Genomic DNA, 22,200 nt, shown 5'->3' with positions numbered 1-22,200 from the left:
GGTGCATGGAGCTGACTGCCTACTGCTGCTTCTTAACAACACAGTGAGCATTCCACCATCACAATCCCAGTATTATGAGCTGAGTCGTTTCTTGATATGTGAAGAGAAACGAGGAACAGGCATGCAATCCAGTACCACCAACACAACACTGATGCCAAGCCTTTGTGCATTTTGCTGTCTTAGAGAAAGGGCCAAAATGGGTGTGCCTGTTAAATGTGAAACAAAGCAAAATGGATGGCTGTTCTGAAGCAATAAAAATTATTTTGCTGGTTCCAAAAAGAAAAAATCTAATAAAAATGAAATAAATAAGCACTTGGTAAGAGTGCAACTCTTCTTCTTCAGCCCTTAGGTTCTGGATGAACCATGGATGCACTTACTCCCTGGATTTGATGGGTGAGTATGAAGTGCTACACCAGCACATACCCCCGATTAACTTCAGAGGTAGCTGTGTCCATTTCCCTTCATGCCCAGAGACCTCAAGTAAGCAAAAGATTTCTATCCCAACACACAGAGAAATACTGCAGCAAATACCAGACAGTACAAACACTCTTGTTAGGTGCCTTGTCTCATCCTTGGCCAGCTGATCATGGACACAGCTAAAATTTAAAAAGCTATTCCCTAGCCTCTGTAATAGATCAGGCAAATATTAATCACATATGCAGATACACAAACACATACACTTTTGTCTGTGAAAGTGCTGCAGATACTCTTGCTTTCATGGAATCATTTGGGTTGGAAAAGACCTTTAAGATCATCAAGTTCAAATGCAATGGACACAAATACATCATGTTTTTAAGCCAGTACCTGTAAAATAAAACACACTGTGAAGCACAGAGACCTCACTGTGGTACTGTCATTATTAATGTGTTTCTCCAGAAGTATGCAAAGACTACATTTCCCTTTCCCTGCTACAGGATAACCATGGGCAGGACACAAGAAGCATTTAAAATATGCCCTCTTCAGTTCTCACCTTCTGCACTGCTGGGACTGGCTCCGTTCAAACATTCCAGTCTTGCCACCTTCTATTAAATTATATCCTATCCAATGCACTACACAAGAACATCAGTATATTAAAATACTGAGTCAGCCTTACCCGAGTCCACACTAACCATGTCTGTTTTCAGACCAGGAGAACTGGAAAAAAATAGAATATTTAGTTGATGTGCTTCAAGACTTCTGAGGAAGATGAAAGAAGGAAAAATATGGGCACACATTGAGTTTTGGTTCTGTAAGCTAGAAAAACTTTATTGTAGAGCTGCCTTGGAAGGTCCAAGAAGAGCAAAGAGAAGCAAACGAAGATGTATTTCCAAAGCTAAAAGTCCAAGGGTGCCTTGAAAAATAGAGACATCACATCTAAAGCCTTCTTTCCCCATCTGGTTGTGGTATCTGCTCTAAGGCATGTTTATCTTGGATCTGACTGCTGTTAAAGAAGTCTTTTCCATTGAAATACCGTTATGAATAACAGAGTCTCCTTCCAGAGTTATGGCCTAAGACAATTCATAAAGAATGCTGCAAAGCAAAAATACAGAGGCAATAGTTGGCATAAATGGAGTCAGATCAGTATTTTTATATGCTTAACTTCAGTTTGAAAGGTTATCTGGGGCAGAAAAAGAAGGGATTAAAAAAACCCCAAACTTCTGACTTTTTGATTTCTTACTAGAGAATAAATGGATGGGGTTTCTCCTTCTCCTCCCATTCCAATACTACTTTGTTCTTTTCTTTTTCTGTTCTTCAGCATATATAAATGACTATCAGCCTCACCTTCTTAAAGATCCAAAACTCATGAGGCCAAGCACTTTTTTAAAAATCAAAAAAAACCATAGAATAATTGACCACTTTTCTTTCATTCTCCTTTTCAAGTGTTGGGATGTTTGAATGTAAGTTAAACAAAACAACATCTATCTTGGAAAACAGACTTCAGACTTCCACACTCAGTTGACCAGCTTTCTTTTGGATAGCAATATAGAGAAGATGCTTCTTGCTCCCCAGCAATTCAGCCTAGTCTCCATTGTTTTCAAAAGGGAGGGGGGGGAGTTAATAAAGTCCAAAACCCAAACAGTCAACCTAACAGATTTTTATTTTATTTTATTCCAAGAATGGAGAGAGGAAAACTTACAGAAATGGCAAGCAATTTCTGTACTTTGCCAGACATAGTAAAAGCATTGAGTGTTTTATTTTTCCCCTTGCAGTTAAAGCACAGAGTGGCACTGTGAAGCACACAGCAGGTGTGGAAAACACAGCGCCTGAGCTGGCTGCTCATCTTCCAAAAGGAGGAAAGCCACTGTAGCACAGCAGTCAAGCCACCAAGCTGCCCATGATCATACCCAGGGTGCTGGCCTCCTACAGCACCAGGCTGTAGTGCTTAGATGACCCCGCTCCACTTGTACAAGCAATGGCATGATTGCCCAGAACACACTATGTGGCTGGTAACACTATGGATATGGCTGGTAGCACCTCCCTCTCTTTATGCTCTGGAAAACATCCAATAAATACCACCTGGTAAGAAAGACAATCTGTTTTGCTATTACTTAGCTACAGCTACGCCTGGAGAAAATGGAATTTGATTCCTGATGCACCAGAGGCTGTGGTCTATGAGGTACTACAGTCCAAATCAGAACTCCCCAGCCAGAGAGGGATGACAGATCCTACTACTAAACCTGCAGTTACAGGTGCAGATGATTCTCCTGTTACGGAGGAATTCCATTTACTGTACTTTTTACAGAAGAAATAAATCTGCAGTGTAAAATGTTCTCTGTAAATTTAAAAAATGAGTAGCTGAAAAGAAAAATGAGTAGCAGAAAACTGGGAAAAAAACTTATATATTGTTTTTAGATTACTTTCAAAAATTTATGTGTCAATACCCCAACTGGAGAGCTGACTTTTAAATCTAAACCTCTAAATAGTGCGTAGGGTGGGAGTTGTAATCACAAAATGGGAAACAGCAACTTCCCTGATAATAACAACAGAGAAGGGCTGAAGCTACATCACTGTATAATAAAGAGATGTGAATTAAGGACAGTACCTTAACTAAGTGAACATAAGCAGCATCAAAGTTGAAGAGACGGTTCACGTGGCTGCTGCGTTTTGCTTGCAATATCCTGTCTTAATATCATGCTCTTTCTAGAAGTAGGATGATTACAGCATGAGGAGAAAACTTCAAAACAATCACAGCCACAATGCAAATAACATTAAAAGCATCACTACGTGCCCTTTAAGAAGTGCCTCTCGAGCTCTCCTACAGGCCCCCCCTTGGAAGGCTGTTAGAAGGTCCCTCTGGAGCCTTCACTTTTCTAGGCTCAACAAGCCAACTCTCTCAGCCTGTTTTCACAGAAATACTCCAGTCCTCTGATCATCATCATGATACTCTGAATTTGCTCCAGCAGGTCCACATCCTCCTTATGCTGGGGGTTCCAGACCTGGATGCAGTACTCCAGGGTGGGGTCTCACAAGGGTGGAGAGAAAGGGAAGAATCACCTTGCTTGATCTGCTGATCACACTTCTATGGATGCAGCCCAGGATGGGGTTGGATTTCTGGGCTGCAGAAATTGCCCATTGCTGGGCTTCTTGCCAAACAACATCCCCAAGTCCTTCTCCCCCAGGCTTCCCTCAATCCATTCTCTATTTGTGCTTGGGATTGCCCTGACCCAAGACCTTATAATTGGCCTTGCTGAACTTCATGAGGTTCACACAGGCCCATCTCAAGGTCCCTCTGGATGGCACTCCTACCCTCCAGCAGGTCGGCCTCACCACACAGCTTGCTGTCATCGGCAACTGGCTGAGGGTGCTCCCGCTGATCACTGTCATTATTAAAGACATTAAAAAGCACCAGTCCCAATACAACCCCCCAAGGAATGCTACTCATCACTGATATTCACTTAGACATTGAGCTGTTGACCACAACACTTTGACTGCAACCTTCCACTCAATTCAATCTCCAACAAATCCATGTCTCTCCAGTTTAGAGACCAGAGTTTTCTGCTGGACAGTGTCAAATACTCTGCACAAGTCCAGGTAGGTGATGTCAGTCAATCTTCCCTCATCCCAAATCCAGGTAGGTGATGTCAGTCGATCTTCTCTCATCCCACCATCTACAGTAACCCCATCGTAGAAGGTCCCCAGATTTATCAGGCAATTTGGTTTGCCCTTAATGAAGCCATATTGACTGTCAGCAATCACATCCTCGTTTTCCATGTACATAGTTTCCAGGAGCATCTGCTTCATGATCTTGCTGGGTTTGAAAGTGAGACTGACTGGCCTGTAGTTCCCTGGGTTTAGCATTAGAGCAAAAAACGAGCCCAGCTCTCACCTTGGTACTGGTGATCAGATGGATGCATTAGTCTGGATGTCCCATTGTAACCTTCTCAGGGGCCGATTTCTCAACCACAGAACTATTTCTTAAGCTTGTAGAGGAGACTCTGGCTTTTCTTATTCTTCACACTTTGCTATATGCTATAACAACCAGAACATTTTGGTATCACATAGAAAATGCTCAGAATGCTGACTAGCTGCTCAAAGGAGCACATATGTAATGAATTGCCTTTTTGCTTTTTTTCTTAACACCATTAAATGTTTTCTTTCACATGGTACAAAAAGAATTGGTTTATATCTGAATGTCATATAGCCACAACTAAAAATTATTTTTGTGAGCTGGAAGCAAAACCTACCTTTCAAAAAAATACACCTCTTAACCCTCTTTTTGATGTCTAAAACTTTTACTTCTAGGATGTCTGCACTGAGAAGATACAGCTCAAAATGAAGTTCATTTAAACTAGAAAATACCTACTGTAAGAAAACTGTGCAAATTAATTAACCCTGAATTAAGAATTAATCTTTTTTTATGAGAAATATGTTTCTGGGAGAAAATAAAAAACATATTTGTCTTGAGAATGACTGCAATATGCCCCCTTATCAAAGTTCACAAAATCTGCTTTACATTCTTGACTACTCCCTTATTTGGGGCCAATAATAAATCTCCTTTCTCTGCTCTCGCATTCTGGGAATACCTCTAGGTCTGGCAGTTCTGTGCTGGGATGTCTTGTGTGTGCACCAGTTCAAGGCCATAAACCACAAAAACTGAAAACTAAGAGGCTAGTCTGTTTTGCCTCCATCCCAGTTTCTGACTCACAGGTACCAAGGGAAATCAAACTATGGGTGGCAGAAAGCAAGGCATGGGTGGGAAGGGAAGTCATTAGCTTAGTGTATTAAGTGCCCCACAAGCAGCAAGGAAGAGCAGAGCAAAAACCATGGTGGAGGCTGCTGTGTTACCAACGGAACTGACACCTCTGGTAGAAATGACTCTAAAAACAGTGACAACTTGGGCAAATTGCTGTCACAAATCAGCCTGTGGGTGTCCTGTGGCATTGAGCATGACCAGCAGGTCCACTATCAAGCAAGTCAGCAGCAGCCTTAGTTGCATTTCACTATTGCGCTTCCCAAATCATACTCCGACAATGCTACTTTAACTAATGTCCCATATCAAGAAATGTACCTGAGGAAGAAAGAGCTTATCTTACACTGAAATGGTGACAGGTTCAGACATAGAAAATGCTCTTCCCTGAAAGATGTGCATTTCCTCATAGTGAAGTCAGCCTCCTGCTCTCTCAGTTATCTCTAGAAGAAGCAGTGAGGTGTCAACAGTAATCCTTTACTTGCATCTCCATCCTCTTTACTTATGCTGGGAAACTAGATGCCAGCATGGCAAATTCAAACCGGTATGAATTTATTCTTTCTAAGCACCTGATTTTATATGCATTTTTTTCATCTTGCAGTGTTTGTCTGCTTGAGAACTGTCCTTCATCATTCTCTGAAGTATGTATTTCATTCACTTACTATTGTGTGCATGCTTTTTGTCTCTAGGCACATTTGTGACAAAGGAAGTGCGTTCAGTTTAAAGACACTTTCTAAATCTGACTAACTCAGGCCTGGCAAAATAATGTAAGTTATGGCAAACAGTAGATGCCAATCTCAAGTTCCTTGCAGCGTGGGAGAAAGAGATGCAAAGTGATCTACAGAATACAGTAGGAGAGCAGTTCAGTTTCAGACCACCATGACCCTCCTTTATAAAAAGGCATCTCACTAGATCTGAGTCCCAGACCACCATAGTCCTCCTTTCTGTAAATACATCTCAAGAGATCTGGGCTACCCGTGTCAACCAGTGGTGCTGATGAAGACAAGGTTGACTCCCAGTGTTAGTAAAGAATCTTGTTATCCTCTATGTCACAGGAGAAACCCTGAAACTCCCCTCCCTCCCTTGCCAGCCCTTGAAAATGTGGCATACCATCGCTCTTCCAACAGTACATTATCTCCTGTTGTTTCACACCACTTCATTGTCACAAAATAAGTGACAAAGGAAAAAAACAGTTACAAAGTCCTGGGCTTGCATGCACATCGTAGGCTGGGCTTCACAAAACTCAGATACAAGTCTGGCAAAGCAAAAGAGGAGCACACCTCCAATTTTCTCTCTTCCTTCCTCACTCATCCAAATCATCCGCCTATGGGGGCCAAAGGAGTCATGGGTGCAGACTGGGTGTTTACCTGAAAATGTCTTTTGACACAAAGGCGCATCAGTGTTACATTCTGAAGCACAAGCAAAGAAGGTTGTATGTGATTTCTAGCCAAGAACAACTGAATCACAAACCCAAAATATTTAGATTTATAATGTCATTATCCTTATGAGGCTGTAAATCTCTGAAGAGGTGAGAAGTGGAGAACAGATACATAGGGCTATTGTAACAGGAGTAACGATCAGGAAAGAACCTGGACTTTTGGGATATAAACCTGCCATGGAATATTAAAACTGATTTACAGTTTCAGTTTGGTCTTACAGCTGTGCACAGAGTGGAAAAAATGGAAGAATTATCTTCTGCAAGAATGGTTCAACAAATATTTGTATTTATAAGTCCTGGAAGGACATTATTTTGTCACATGCTTGCCTCCATGAGGAATATGGTTTATGCTGCATAATCAGCATGATATTTCAAATACCAGGAATTGTTCCCTCCTACCCTTTTTTATATTAATCTAGTACTGATTCCTTCTATGAGATAAGATGTGTTGCTTTCCAAACTTCAAAAGCATAAGCTATTTGCATTTGCCAAAAGAACTGAGAGCTTTTTTCTGCATTTAAAATAGTTTACACGAATAAACCGATTTTCTCAAAGAAGTTTAAAAAGCAACCATCAGACAAAATATGGAAAAGGTGATTATTAGAATTATTTCTTTATATACATTCTAAATAGCTAAAACCAGTGGCTTATAATTAAAAGTCTGTGGAAAAATATTCAAAATTAGTAACTCTGAGGGTAACAGCTACCTTTCTGCTTTTGAACCACCATGTTGCAGCAAATAGGTGCAGCAGTCTGCTCCCTTCACTAGAGTTTTCACAACACCAATCTTCCACTAGAAAACCTGTGCTTGTTGAAGGAAACAAACTCCTCTGTATGTAAGGACAAAAACAAAGAGGCTACCAGGGGTGCGTGAAACCCCAACTGCAAACCCTCTTCAGATGGCAGCACTTGTGAGACAACCCAGCTAAACTGGCACTGTTTAAATATGGAAAAAACATCTCTACCCATCTCAAATCAATATCCTATAAGAACATCAAGGACTGGTTTCAGCTGTGCTGTCCCAGGGTGCTCCCCATCCTGCAGCACTAGCAGAGCCAGCCACTCCCCCAGCCCTGTTCGAGGGTCTCACTCACCAATCCACTGAGAAGCAAACCTGTCGACGTTGCCACGTTTAGTTTTTCAGGAAATTAAGTCTGAAGCACACTTTCCTTTGCCTTAAAGGGAGTGTGTATTCCTGACACATCAGCAGGCAGGGAGCCCAGTGGTTGCTACAGCGCATTTATTTATACTCATTTGGAATTTCCTGAGACAGTCCCAGCCTGGCAGCCAGCCCAGCACAGCGCCAGTCATTTCCTTCTCAGCACTTCACATGTTGTGATACGCCTCTGGCTCCCCAAGGGTTAAAATACATTAAATGGGCAGCAGGGCAAAAGGAACCATACCAAATGATACACTAAAAAGAGTTTGTTTGGGTTTTTTTTTTCCCTCTGAAGAAGGCAGATTAAATTCCCAAAAGGGAATTATAAGTTCAGACCACCTCTCTTCCAGCCATTCTCCCTTCCTTCCCAAGCCCTTCAACCCCACCTCTCTTATTTCTCACTCTCACATGTGGACTGAGAGCACAGAAAGGTTCATTGATATAATTTGGGCAGAAGAATTACCTCTGTTGTTACCACCACTGCTTGCAATTCTGTCTGTGTTTTATTTATGCTTCTCAAATGCAGCTTATAATTTGAAGGATAAAAATAAAAAATTTCAGTATATGTTTTCTTTTTTTTCATGAAACAGCCAAAATGCAAAAGATATATTTAGTGCTAGTACAAGCACTTTCAAAAAAATGCACAAACGTATCTGACTTTTTCATATTCAGTTTTCTTGTTTCCACGTAACACCAAGTATAGGTGTTAGAAGTAAGGATAACTGGGATTTCAGATGCAAAAAGAGTCACTTCTCAGCATCATAAAAAGACTCCCAAAGCCCTCAGCTCCATCTCTCTTCACTTTTGCATACAGTAACAGTTGCTGTCATGCAGCCAAACAAGGACTCTAAAAGTAAACAGACTAATTTAACAAGGATAAAAGTCCTAAGACTTCACAGGACTAAAGGAAAAGAACTTTATTATGATGCCTTCCATGCAGATTCCCAAGAACAGTTAAAAAAAAAAAAAAAAAAAAAAAAAAAAAAAAAAAAAAAAAAAAAAAAAAAAAAAAAAAAAAAAAAAAAAAAAAAAAAAAAAAAAAAAAAAAAAAAAAAAAAAACACAAAACCAAAAAGAGAGGAATGAATTGTCAAAACAATTTCCAAGATCACTGCAGATTAGAAGAGCTCTGCTTCAAACAGAAGTGGGACCTCATGCTGAAATAACAGGAGAGAGGTCCAAGTCCTCCATAGTGCCTTCAGGAAAAATGGCACAGACTTCCAATAAAGGCTTTTCCTGAATATCTGTAATGGCTTCAGTGGCCATTACAGTAATATGAAACAAAGTAATATATAATACTTCGAGGCATCAGCTTTTGGACTGTAAAGTAGGTCCTGCCCTCTAGGTAATTTTAAATTTATTTCCTTGAATTACAAATCATTGGTGTACTGTATATAACATGAACTCCCAAAAAAGTCCAAAGAAGGTCTGTAGATATAGACAACTTATTGCATGTATGAATTTGGTTTGGTCTCTGCTCTAATCACTCCATCCATTAAGAAAAGCAGCTGTCCATAAAAAAATTTTTGGGAACAGCTTCTAACCATGCTTTGAAGTTTCTTCTAGAAGACAGAAAAACTCTAGGGCAGCTGAAACCCAACCCATGCTTTCAGTTCAGGAAAAAAGCAAAAATTCAGCCCTTGAAACACTGCCTGGAGCCTGCAGCCACCACTTTGTGCTCACTGGTCTTCAAGCCTCATCTTTCAACCAGCCAGGTGGAGACAAGCCACACTGGGTGTTACTGGTGGGCATCTCTAGCTCCACAGCCAGTTCGTCACACCAGGCAGGGGAGAACACGAAAAGACCATCTAGTTTTCTGCTGCGAAAACCAGTGTGACATCTGGAATAGAATATGAGGAGACAAAGGTATGCCAGAACATTCTTCTCAAGAGTTAGGATTCTGCTCATAGAAGAAATGAAAAAATTCTCCAAACATTTTATGATTTAATAGAAAAAAAAAAAAGACAGCATGATATTTGGTTGAAGAACAGATTACAGTCTCCACATGCTCCATATGTTTATCATTATTCTGTGGTTTCAAGGGCTCAGCATTTGAATGAGCACTGCATCAACTCCTGCACCTTGAGTGGACTCTCCTCAAAGCTCTGTTAACTTATCAGACTGAAAAAGACCTGCCACGATATGCAATAACCCATAACGGGTATTCATCCTTTGTCCAGCAATTCAAATATGGAGGCACATGCCTGGGTTGTCACAAGTAAAATCTAAAGGCATAAAGCACATGCGTATTTATTTTCTTGGCCTTTGAGACCATTACAGTGTCAAATAAACTTATTCAGCTACTGTTTGCAGTAAAAACAAAACTGAGGTCAGAGCACAGCTCCCCAGTGACCAAAACACTTGACTTGGTCTGAAGCAGGGTGAATATAAGGTTTGGTGTATGGCAGTCATCCAGCTGATAAATTCTTATCTGAAGAGCAAGTTATTCCACACCCCTTTTGAAAACAAAAGGCACAGAGGGCACAATGGATCTGTAAAAGGCGATGGAAGAAACATAGGTCTTTATAACACATGCTTTCCTCAGCAGTGGAGTGGCTCTGCTTGGAAAGAATTAGCTAAGCTGCCTGATTACAATGATCCAGTCCAGAGGGGCACAGAGCTTGGCCTTACCCATCACTGTCAGGTTTATGTTTTGAAACAGCTGCTGCATTTGATGAAGGTTGGATATGGGGTTCTTCCTCAGTTTTAATTTTGAGAGAGGAGTGGCATTGCTGTGGGTTTGTTTGTTTGTTTGTTTTTCTTTACAGCCTTTGAGAATCTGGCAGCTGCTTTCCACAGAATGATTTACAACCTGCTAACCATTCAGACCGGACCTGAAACTGATCTGGTCTACCTATCTTCTCTTCCCTAGCAGATGCCTCTGGAAGGGCATAAGAAGAAAGCAAACATACAGCAACATTTCTCCTCTCGGCTTCCAGAAACCTGTAACCCAGAAGACTTCCTGAGCTGAGATGGCCCAGGATGCATTTTACATCACAGTGTCAAATGTATGTCTTCAGGGTAGATGGGAGGTATTCAATAACTTTGTTCAAAATGTCAGACTGCAGCTGATGTGTTAGTACTGTAAGGAGACCTACTGGTCAAGTGCTTGGAGATACAGTTATGGATGATTAATCTGACCCAATCACTACATAACATTCAAAATCTCCATAAAAGAGATTTTGTACGCTACAACTGGGTCCCTCATCAGCTAGCATCTAACCAGAGAGAGGATGCAATTGAAAAATGCACCCCATATCACTGTTAGGTATTTGTATAGGTTAGCTTCCCATAGAAGAAAATCCAACAAGTTGGTATTTTGTGTATCCTTAGGCAACTAATGATCCCTCCTTTTCTCCTGTGACTGCTGCAAAGCTTATGGTCAGAAGTCTTGTTGTGGGAGCAAGTAAACCATTCAAGCCTTCAAATCTAGTGAATTTTTTCTTTTCTTATAATCAAAGAATTATAGAAATGTTTAGGTTGGAAAAGACTTTTGAGATCATCAGCTGTTAATCCAGCACTGCCAAGAACATGTCCCTCCTCAAGCACCTTGTCTGCAAGTCTTTTAAATCACCCCAGGGATGATGATTCCACCAATTCCCTGACAAGCCTGTTCCAATGCTTGGCAACCCTTTTGGTGAAGAAATTTTCCCTAATATCCAATCTAAACCTCCCCTGGCACAACTTGAGGCCTTTTCCTCTCATTCTGTCACTTGGTACCTGGGAGAAGAAACCAGCCCTCCCCATCTAGAGCCTCCTTTCAGGTAGTTGTAGAGAGTGAGAAGGTCTCACCCTCCTTCTCTCCAGACTTAAGAACCCCAACCCTCTCAGCTGCTCTTCATCAGATGTGTGCTCCAGCTTTTGCCCAGTGAACAGTGCAGAGCAGCCAGTTTCTCCAGGAGACTATGGGAAATGGTGTCAAAGGCTTTACTAAAGTCCAGGTAGAAACATCTACAAGTTTCCCTCATCCAGTCCCCTTGTCATAGAAGGAGATCAGGTCAGTTAAGCAGGACCTGTCTAATGGGACTCATGGGCAAGACTACACATGTCCTATTAATGTAACAGGTATCAGTGCATGCAGTACATTACACAGTAGCAGGATCAAAAAAGGACCATAAAGCTGGAGTGGAGCAGAAGATGCCACACTCAGTTTCACAAGAAGATGTCTCTCCTGCTGCTGTGGAGCAGGCTGTTTCGGGTGTCTTGTTCTATGGGCTGAGATGGTCTGGCTGAGCCACGCATAGGTGTGTAGAGTTGTAGCCTTACAACTTTTCTCTGCAAGGGGATAGGTAAGTAATTTTCCATAATTGTCAACACTGCATTTTCCATAGCACTGAAGATGAGTTGCCAGGAAGCCTCTGAGTGTTATAGGCAGAGCAGGGGCAGAGAAGGGCTCTTCAGGGACTACAAGCGGGGAGAAGTCCTTGTGTGTGTCCCGGGGGTGACACCAAACACTGGAAATAGGTGCTGAGAGGAGTATCAGGGAACAAAAAGAGATGGGTGACCTTCCTGAATGGCAGACACACTGTCTGAGAGAGAGGAAGGGAACAGAACTGTAACTAATGATAGAAAGGGAGAGTGGTGAAAGTCTAAAGGGCGATGCAGTGGATGCATAGCCTTGTGAGCACATTCAAGTCATAACAATCTTGAAAGCTGTGTAACAGCCATCTGTCTCTATGAACAAAAAGCAGAGAACAGGAGCAGAAGAGAATGACTGTAGAATACACCCTTTTTTTTTTTAAAAACTTTTTAACTTAGGATATGGAAAAAGATATGTAAAACTTAAGAATCACGGTTCTGCTGCAAGGAGGGGAGGGGGGAGAAAGGACTTAGCCGCGAACTTCTCCAAGTGAAAAAAACTTGTTGATCCTTATAAGCCCTTGAAACCTGATTGCCCTGACCTTGTCTTTACGCTTCTATCATATAGAAATATTAGTTCACTTCTTCAGTCATGGCCATGCATTTTACTGTATTTTCTTGGACTGTTTTTTTTTCTTTTAAGCTACACACTTTAGATTTACTGAGCAGTGTACATGAAGTGTTAAAACTTGACCTATTTGCTAGGATTAGACCTGAAATTTCAGTAACAGCAGCTTAAGTTCTACAAGTGTTTCCTTTCTATTATTTGATCTTCTGAAAACCATATGACAGTGCTCCAGGCAGAGGGGTTGGTTGTGTGAAACGAGGGTAGGGAAGGGGCTAGGAGTACATAAAAAAAATACACATGCCCCTCAGCAAAAGGAGACTACTCCAGACTAGGGATGTCTGGTTTACGTAGGGAGTACAATCTGTTCCCAATTATCAGTTAATTTGATCCTCCCCCTAATCTGACCAAACCTTCAAACCCAAATATTAAAAGAGTTTCCACCCCTCTATCCCTCCATCTCCTGCTTTCAAGCAAATAGTGAAGGGCAATACAAAAATATCACAGACAAGTCCTGTCTGTTGAAGGAAAGCAACATATTGTTATAAAGAAAAAACACACAGGAATATATTAATTAAAAAAAAGAGAAGACAATTACATAAAACATTCATTACAGCACGAGGTAACTAGGGAGGAGAAATTGAGCAAAATAAAGGCTGTCAGAAGGGGTAATGGTCCCATTACCTACTTCTACAGGTAAGAACGCTTTGCAAGAGTGGAGAAGGATGGGCTGAAAGCATGAAAGAATATGACACTCACCTACCTCTCCAAGTGTCTGAGCCCTTATTTTTGTCAAAATCTGTGTGAAGAGTCAGATGAAGAAAATTCTCAAGAGGCTGAGAATATGCTAGGAAGAGTTTTTAAGAATTAGAGACGGGGAGGGGGAGAGCCCTTTTTGGACCTGGTTGATCTGCTAATTCACCCCTGAGACTGCTACATACATCCCACAGCAGAGGTCAGCCATTGCTTTCAGCCAGTTTAGTAAGTGCGATTTCCGGTTGAAGTCAGAGGAGGGAATGGCAGAGAAAATGAGGAGGATGGATACGAGCATGCTTCTCTCACAAAGCTCAGAGCTGGTCACACAGGGACATCCTGGCAGGAATCTGTACTCTGCCATCAAGGGGAGTCATGTTTCCCAAGGAAGGAAATGGAGATACAGAAGCAATGCACACGTGGGCAGCCCGAGTGCTCCCTCAGCCCCTAAAAGTGCTGTGAAAATATGATATGGGAAGGGCTGCCCTTCTGTCATTTCTAATCCAAATCCTTAGAAAAGGCTTGAAGGCGGGGTGGGGAGGAGAGGTGGCTATTACAAAAAGCCTCCCAAGGACTTTTGCTCCAGTAGGAACTATTCTTTAAGGAACATATTTAAATGCAGGCACTTAGTGTTCACACAAAGACAAGCAACTGTAATCAGGCTATTTCCATCCAAGTCATTTTCCTGAGGGATTGTAGTCTTTTTTTTTAAAGGCAACAAAATACCTTCCCTTTCCACAGAGAGGAGATTCATATGCATTATTCATGAACTGCTTCTAGCAGAAGACTCTGTGAAGGAATACTGTAGAATAGGTTTGGGGAAGATTTACTGAGTTGTGTATCTTGAGACTGGGGAGAAGGAAGACAATGCACAGAGAATAATTTTTCAAGTCTAGAAAAAATTTATTCTCCGCATTTTTCCCATGACATGTGCCTGCCCTGCTACTGGTGCTTGCCTCTTACCCAGCCCCAGAGGCTGCTCCTCTACAGAGGCACCTCTCACTCACTTGCCACTAGACTGTGCCAAGCAGTGACTTCCATCATAAGAACTTGAAAGGTTTATCACTGTTAATCTCCACCCATTCAGTAAGGCTGCAGGATACCATTAACAGCAAGACATGCCTGATGAGTCCCTAGAACACTACTGGCTTAAAAATACAAGATGAGCACCCTTAGCTGGCTGCCAGGGTGTAGAGAGCACGTATTTCCACAGGGAGCAGCAGCAGGCCACATGAGAAGGTCCAGGTGCAGCCCAGGCAAGTGCATGGCAACAGTTCAGAGAAGGAAAGCGTGCATTGCTCCATAAGCAAGCTTGCGTCAGAGAGAAGGAACACAGTCCTCTGTGAGGTGAGATGTAAGAAACTTCTGGGCAGCTGCAAAAAATAATCCAGAAGAAGACACAACTGCAGTAATCTCTGAACAAAAGACAGATAAATTAAATCTGTTCCTTTTCTTGTGGCACTTCATCCTTCTGCAGAGCATCAGCATCTTATATGGCTTTGTGTCTTGACCATCTGCTTCCCACCACATTCAATTTCCATTTCTAAGGACTGGGCAATCCAGGCCAGACTGCTATGTCCTCACGCTCCCATGACACTGTATTTACTGTATCCTTTCTAACTTCTTCCTGCCCCTTCTCTTTCCAGCAGAATTCAAAATCAGACTTGCAGGGCATTCTTCAGGCAACCAGTCCTGTGTAAAAGAAAATGCATGGTACCTGGTCCTCTGCAGTCTGGTAAAGGCCTCTAGGTTGGGCAAATGCAAGTCAGTGCATTTTCAAGCTTTCTCCTGCTGTGGCAAACGCACCCTTGTATTATGGGTATCAACTAGCAATTGCAAAAACAATTATTAATTCAAGTAAAAAGTTGGCATTGGCTGTGAGACTGTGTGCTTCAGCTCCAGCCACCTGTCCTTAATGCAGATCTGGCATCGGTTGAGTGTGCTACAGCATACTGATGAAAGTTGTGATATGCCTTATGATAGAGATTATGTGAAATCACTGGAGGCTCACCCACCCTTCACCCCACAGATTTCAGGGTCCCACCCTGCTTGTTTTTAAATATTGGGCACCACCAGAGTGACTCACAAGATCACTCGTGAGTGAGGTGGCAGCTGGATCCCAGCAGAGTCATCTGCCCATCTGGAAAGCTTAAGACTACATGTAATTCAGCATGATGACTCTTGATGGCAAGAGTCTCCCATCGGCTGCCAAAGTACACCTTGGTCACACACCAATCTGCTTTAACTCTGAAGGTTACTAGATGCGGGCTCGGAGCAGGGAGCCTCTTAGGGGAGTAAGGCTAGGTGCAAATAGTCTCTCATCACACAGTCCTTGTAAGTTGTGTCAGACAACCCACCCTTGCTCTTAAGGCTATTTGCTAAAAATACAACTCACTTGAATCCTGGTCATTTGCATCTGCTACACTAAGCAAACTTGAGTTTGGGGTGTCAGTAGCACTGCAGTGATACCTCAGTGACACCTACCCTGCAGGAAAGCAGTGGAGAGTGGCTGTCAGCTGGGCTCTTGGTGCAGGCATTTGCAATACTCAGGAGTAAAGGTTCCATAAGACTGATTACTACCTAGCAATCAAACACTTCCTATTGCCAACTCCATCAGGTCTGTAAGTTCCCATTTATCAAGTAATAGTCTGCAATGAAAAATGATGACTATTCTGCTAAAGTTCGTAATAGTAGTAATGTTCTGATGCACAGCAATTTCTTTTTAGACTATACTTCACATAATTAGGCTGAGAATCACGCAAAACTCTGTGCATATTGCGTAAGATTATATGAATTGGGAAAACTGAATCATACGAGAGACTCAAACTCAAAGAATACAGTAACTGAGAGAAAAATATGCCTGCAAGTGTTTGGTAGGAGTTGTTACAAATTAATGCTGAGGATGTGTATGATAAAAACATTTGCTTTAAGTAAATGTGTATTCTATTTTTTGGCTTCAATGAAAGGGTTAATAAGTCAACAGGGGTTTTCGTAATACTTTTCAACAATTGCTTAAGCATTTATATACTAGCAGTTGGAAAACACATTTATTAAACATTTGGTCTTTGAGTCATGCTGACATTAATATCTTAAAAAACATTAATTGATGCAGCAGCCGCTTGTAATGGGCACATTGTCTGACTAACTTGGTATGTAGTTATAACTTCACTTAGGAGGCATGAAAACTGTTCAGATACAGAGAAAATCTTCCCAGAGGCCCATAGCTTGCTGCAGAGTAACTGAGCATATATGAAATAACCAGAGAGATGCCAGGCTGCTGCAGAAGAAACAGCGGTCCAGATGGAGTTGGTATCTGTCACCAACTACCAACCTGTGGTCCCTCAGCTGTGGCACGCTCTGGAGAATGGAGATGGATGCCCACATCTGCTGGGAGTGAAAAGAGTAACAGGGAGCAAAGACACTTGACAGCTGCAGGCTGGTTATTACCAGCAAGAGTTCCTTGTTTTATGAGTGCAAGGAGAGTAAAATGATGTTCAGGTGCTATGATGCCACTGCTTTAAGAACTGTGCAGGAATCAGAAAGATGTAAAGCGTAGAGAGCAGTTAAACATGCAGGGAAACAGTTCAAATGAATCTGTGTAAGATGTAGTGGTCCTGTATGTAGAATCATGTTAAATATGGAATGGGAAGACATGAAAACATAAATCCATAAACAAGTCTGAGGAGGAGGCACAGACAGAAGGGTGGAAAGAGAAAGGGTCAGGAAAATCTCAGACGCTATGTACAGAAAACAATATGCATTTGCTTTCCAGCAAAGTAAAGAATGGGTCTGTGCAACAGCCTTGCTATACTGACCCCTGCAGCCCACCCTACTCAGGAAAACTGGAAAAGCTTTTTTGTTAAAACACTTTCTTATGTCTGTTAAAGAGATGATTGACAATTCTGTGGGTTTTGGATACTGAACATGAGGTGCCTAGGGAAGTCAAATAGAACTGATGTTTTTATTATGGTTACTAACAAATACAGCTTTAAATCCTTTGTCTTTTTAAATCAGTCTCCTATGTTTGTTTTGATGCTTCCTTGTTTTCCATATCAGAATAAATGGAATTGGACTGGAATTTTACTCCATCCCATGCTTTTCAGAACATATGTTTTGAAAAGAAAGTTTCTGCAAATCAGTTATTAGTGAAAGGAATGGAAATCCATCAAAACAATTTCCAAACTGCCCTGTAAGTTTTCCACTGGTGTGCACTCTGAATTTTTGTGCTGACTGGAAGATGTTTCTACAGATATCACTACAGAAATATAAGCAGAGCCTCAGTAAATAGATGAATTATACATCAGCCCCGGCAAGCACAGAAGCTAACAATTGCTGGAAGTTTCACCCAGCAGTTAATGAAGACACTAATACTATTTAGAGAAACAATCACCTCATTTTTTTTTCCTCTTGTACTATGCAAAAAGAAATTAATTTGTACCATGTACCAAACTAGCTCCAGCCTCCCAGCAGCTCCCCACAAATGTAGGGTATTTCCCAGCTCCTGAGGCAGACTCCTCACAGCATGGATGGCTGCACAGCATAGTCTGGACTTGCATTGCACTCCTTAATCCTGGTGAGTTTACTGGACTGAGCAGTGAGCTCACAGGCCACCAGGCACACTCTAAACAGAAAACAGTTGTGACTACCCAGCACCTGACTAATAAAATAAAGCAAATTTTTCTGCAAGCACCCATTTATCTATTGTTAGTGCTAGAGAGACTTCAGCTGTTTCTGAGGAGATGGCACAAATTTGACAGTATAGTCCAAAATCAGTACCAAGTTGCCAAAACAACTTCCAAAATATATATAAAAATGAGCAAATAAGCTTGCAGCTCACAGAAACAGTTCACAACAAGACCTCTGTGCAATGAAAACGTGAACAGAGTGATAAAACTTGTAAGTCAGCAGCAAACAAAACTATTGACAAACAGTACTGAAGCATAAATCACTGTCTCTGTTATTTATTCGCCACATTTTAAAGTTCATGTCTTTACTGAGATAGGCAAGAAACAGAGAAATTTATGATAGGTGCTTTCATGATAAAATCCTTACTTGCTTTGTAGGTTATCTTGAATACACACTCACTGAAAATATTTACAGAAAATGTCCTTCCCATAAAAATTCTTTAAAAAAACCCCCAACACTCTACACAAATGCAAAATAGCTAGATCCTTTCCTGGAAACAAGTTCGGAACTCAAGCATTCCTCTACAGATTTTATCTGCAGCAACAGTAGTCCATATAGGCTTGTATTCTTAAAAAATTACTGAAATGGCACATAGGCATAATCATTTAATAGTGCGAATACTCACATTCTCGAGTTAACCAAAGCCAACCACTGCTTCTTAGTCACTTCATACTTGAATGAAGCTGAACATGTGGTCAGACTTGCCAAAATATTCAAGTAACGTAAACGCAGCTTAGTAGTCCCTAACAAGTCTTTCTAGTTCTTTTTCCTGTTGCCGATTGATTCAGAGGGCGCAGAAAAACACCACCCCTCAAGTTTGTCTTTCCACTCTTGGAGCTCCATGCAATTAAAAAACTTGCTTCAATACTTTCAACGCCCAAATCAGTTCCTGCTCATCCAAAAGGATTCTCTCCCAGGCAGCACAACAAATCACAGGTATTTGCAGCCCAGTATTCTGTCTGTTATGACCTGCTGAGGGTTTGGAGACACAGGCGTACATAGCTGCATGTTAGAACACCGGCCTCAAGGGTTTGCAAAGCCAACAAGTCCAGACAGTCTCTGCAAAATGTTGTCCAATTTAGTTTTGAATTAAATAATTGCAATTTATTATAGTGTCTTTCTATGAACAAACAGCTTTACCCTGCAAGAAGCTTTGTTTGCATAACAATCCTGAAACTAAAACTTCATCTTGCATTAACACATCCCCCAGTATAAGCACTTAGCTTCTTTTAGACTTACACGTCAACCCACCAACTTTTTCAATAGACAGTTCTACTGCAGGGAGAAAAAAATCTGGTAAACCAATCAGTAACACTCTATGCACAATTTTTCTTTCCTTGTAAGCAGAGAAAATTCTTCTGCATGACTTCAGTTAAAGGCGTATTACTAAGAAAATTCAAATTACATGAGGGGGTTTAGACAGCAAACAGCTACAGTTAAGTCACACACACAGTCCTCCTCAAAAGTATTACATAAGGTTACAAAAGGATATGGTTTCTATCTTATATACTCCTAATTATATAAAAAAGGGGGCAAGGGAAGGATAAAGAATGTATCCTATTTCAGCCGTCTCAAGATTTAACAACATTGGTAAATTTAACCTTAAATCATCAACAGATAATAGTAATTCTAATGACTTTATGTAACTTTCACTAGCCTTTAAAAAAGACTTCTTGTTTTGCATAAACTGTAGATAATGACACTCCATATTTCAAATTTCCTGCACACAAAATATTTTAATTCCATGCTCTAATTAGAATAATTCTACAGGAAGCACAGTGAGCAACTTAATATTCCTCTCCATACTAAAGCACACTTGCAAAGGAGGTTGGTGCTAAAATTCACCATATAAACCAAATCTCAATATGTGTATGTCATGATCTAGCAGGCAGCATTTGGACACAAGTACATGAGCCTTAGGTGGGGGGAAATAGATGACATTTCTGTCTACATGGATAATAAAAGAGATATTTCATGTCCCTTCCCAGGATATTCAAAGCTCTCAAAGGAACCCTATCCTTTACTGATTAATCCAATTTCCATCATACCTACATTAGGAGGTCTCAAAAGAGCATACACAAGTTCCTGCCGTGCACTTGAAATTTTCCATGTAATCCCACTGTATCAGCCTCAGCTTTAGTGGGTTAAAACTATGTTTGTGCAGTGATCAGAAGAGGAAAATATTGACACAAGCACAGGGGTAACACTGCTGCTGTACTGTTACCAGTCCTTCTGCAATCTCTGCCCCCTCCTGACCTGCCAGTCCTCCTCAGCAACCTTTGAACATGCCAAGAGATCTATTTCACAGTGTATCACACAACCAAAATGGCCACTTTGGGAGCTTCTTAAAAATAATGAGAAAGTGAAATGAACACCTCCTCTTGATACTGCTAGAAAAACGCTTTTATGCTTTGCTGACAAGCAAGCAACAAAAATCAGACTGGCCAGTAAGGGTGACCAGGAAGGGCTGCAGATTTGATGGGTAAGAGCTGGGTAATCTCACAACGTAATTCCAGACACAGGGTAACAAACACATGACTCTCTGCAGCAAAGCCCAGAGTCCGCCTCCCAGAGTCCGCAGTAAGCCCATGTAGGCCCTTGAGAGCAGAGCACTGCATGCTGAATAACTGAGTGCCAGGCCTTAAGCCTCCCCAAACATTTTTCCATGCTTTAAATATTTAAAAGATTATCAGGGCAGGGGATCGGGGAAACAGAAAGGCTCTGATCTACCAGGGAACTGCTTTTCAGTATTTAAACTTCCACTACTTTCTTTTCCTGCTCTCACAATTTTAGAATTTTTTTTGTTTTTAATTAATAATCCAAAGGAATAAAGTGTTCCCGCTTAGTTACCTGTAGCACTGCTGTTAGTATTTGCTGGGTAGGCCATGTTTGTTCAGTGACACATCCAGAGCAAGGCTGTTTGGTGTCATGCAAATGCCGTGCATCAAGTCCAACCAGATATGCAACCTGGAACAGACAAGTAAAAAGCAGTTAAAAACATACAGTTTTAAGAAGTTGGGTGCATTAAGCAATAGGCATTTCTGAGTGTTTAAAGCCTCATCTTCACTGCAAACTTCAGCAAAGCAGTAACGTGCTTCCCTTAATCAGCATCCTAGCTATCACAAACCCCACAGCTGTCCTAATGACTGAAGCTGTACTGTGTTCTCTGACAGCCCCAGAGCTGCCCTCAATGAGGATGTAACTAGCTGAATTTGCAATTGGGTTTATTTTATTTTTTTTTCTCACTTGCCCTTAGCTTTTTTGCAGCATGTCTCTTAACTCCTCCCATACTACCACAGCTTCCTTACATTTTCTGGCACATATATAAAGTTTTAGATTACCCATCAGCTTACTTAGGCAGGCTTAGAAGATTTTTAGGTGAAGAACACCTACGGAAGAGCTTTTCCAGCAAGTAGCAAGAACCCCACCACAGATGCAAGCCAGAGCAGGCACATGCATCCCGCTGCCTGACAAACCCAGACACTGACAGCTACTCTGAGGGAGTCGGCAGGATGGGGGGACCAGAGGTAGCATGGACACTGTCAGGGATGGTGCATGTTTGACTTCAAGACCTCTCCAAAGCAAGTCCCAGCAGCAACATGTTTTCTGGATCTGAGTTTTTTTTCCAACCCACACATGGCAGACTGAACTGAAAAGCAGGTTCAGAAGCCTGAAGCCTGGGCTGTGGGTACAGAAAAAGGACGCTGTTGCTGTGGGCGGGTGGCTGCCAAGCAGAAGCCAAGTGAGAGGCAGAAGTTAAACAGCAGTTTTGTGGCTAGTTGCATGCTGGCTGGCTGTGCAAAGCCAGCCTCATTTGCTCTCCAACAGGGCTTCTGTTCCTCCTTCCCTGCCCACCACGGAGGCAGCCTGATCACAATCCTCATCCTCAGAGCAACAGATCTGACTCATCTGGGGCTGCAGAGATGCCTTCTCTTCAAGTTTTCTAGAGTTCAAACAGCATTTCATTTTGTTGACTCAGATAGGTGGAGCTTAGGTGCATGAAGAACACCCTGCTTTGCTGACCCCTGTCTGACTTGGGCTGACAGCTCCTCAACAAACCAGTCACATTTTTCC

The 22,200-nt window shown here is 41.6% G+C and overlaps 1 protein-coding gene across 2 annotated transcripts in view; it reads right to left on the bottom strand.

The window, feature by feature from the left end:
- KANK1 (KN motif and ankyrin repeat domains 1) overlaps positions 1-22,200 on the bottom strand; it is a 107,040-nt gene that overhangs the window by 30,393 nt on the left and 54,447 nt on the right. Inside the window, exon 3 of one of the 2 annotated variants that reach the window (XM_027883747.1) lies at positions 20,977-21,093. In XM_027883747.1, the coding sequence (XP_027739548.1) occupies positions 20,977-21,013 (37 nt within the window). In that variant the 5' untranslated portion in view covers positions 21,014-21,093. Of the gene's footprint in view, positions 1-20,174; positions 20,207-20,976; positions 21,094-22,200 lie in introns of those variants that run through there. The other variant, XM_027883754.1, reaches the window with a different exon arrangement.

The sequence above is a fragment of the Empidonax traillii genome, unplaced genomic scaffold (genome assembly GCF_003031625.1).
Source record: "Empidonax traillii isolate 1590-97213 ecotype Southwest subspecies unplaced genomic scaffold, ASM303162v1 scaffold8:size5222938, whole genome shotgun sequence".
Taxonomy (NCBI): Eukaryota; Metazoa; Chordata; class Aves; order Passeriformes; family Tyrannidae; genus Empidonax; species Empidonax traillii.
The sequence above is the reverse complement of the archived record's forward strand: the minus strand, read 5'-3'. Positions and strand labels throughout refer to the sequence as shown.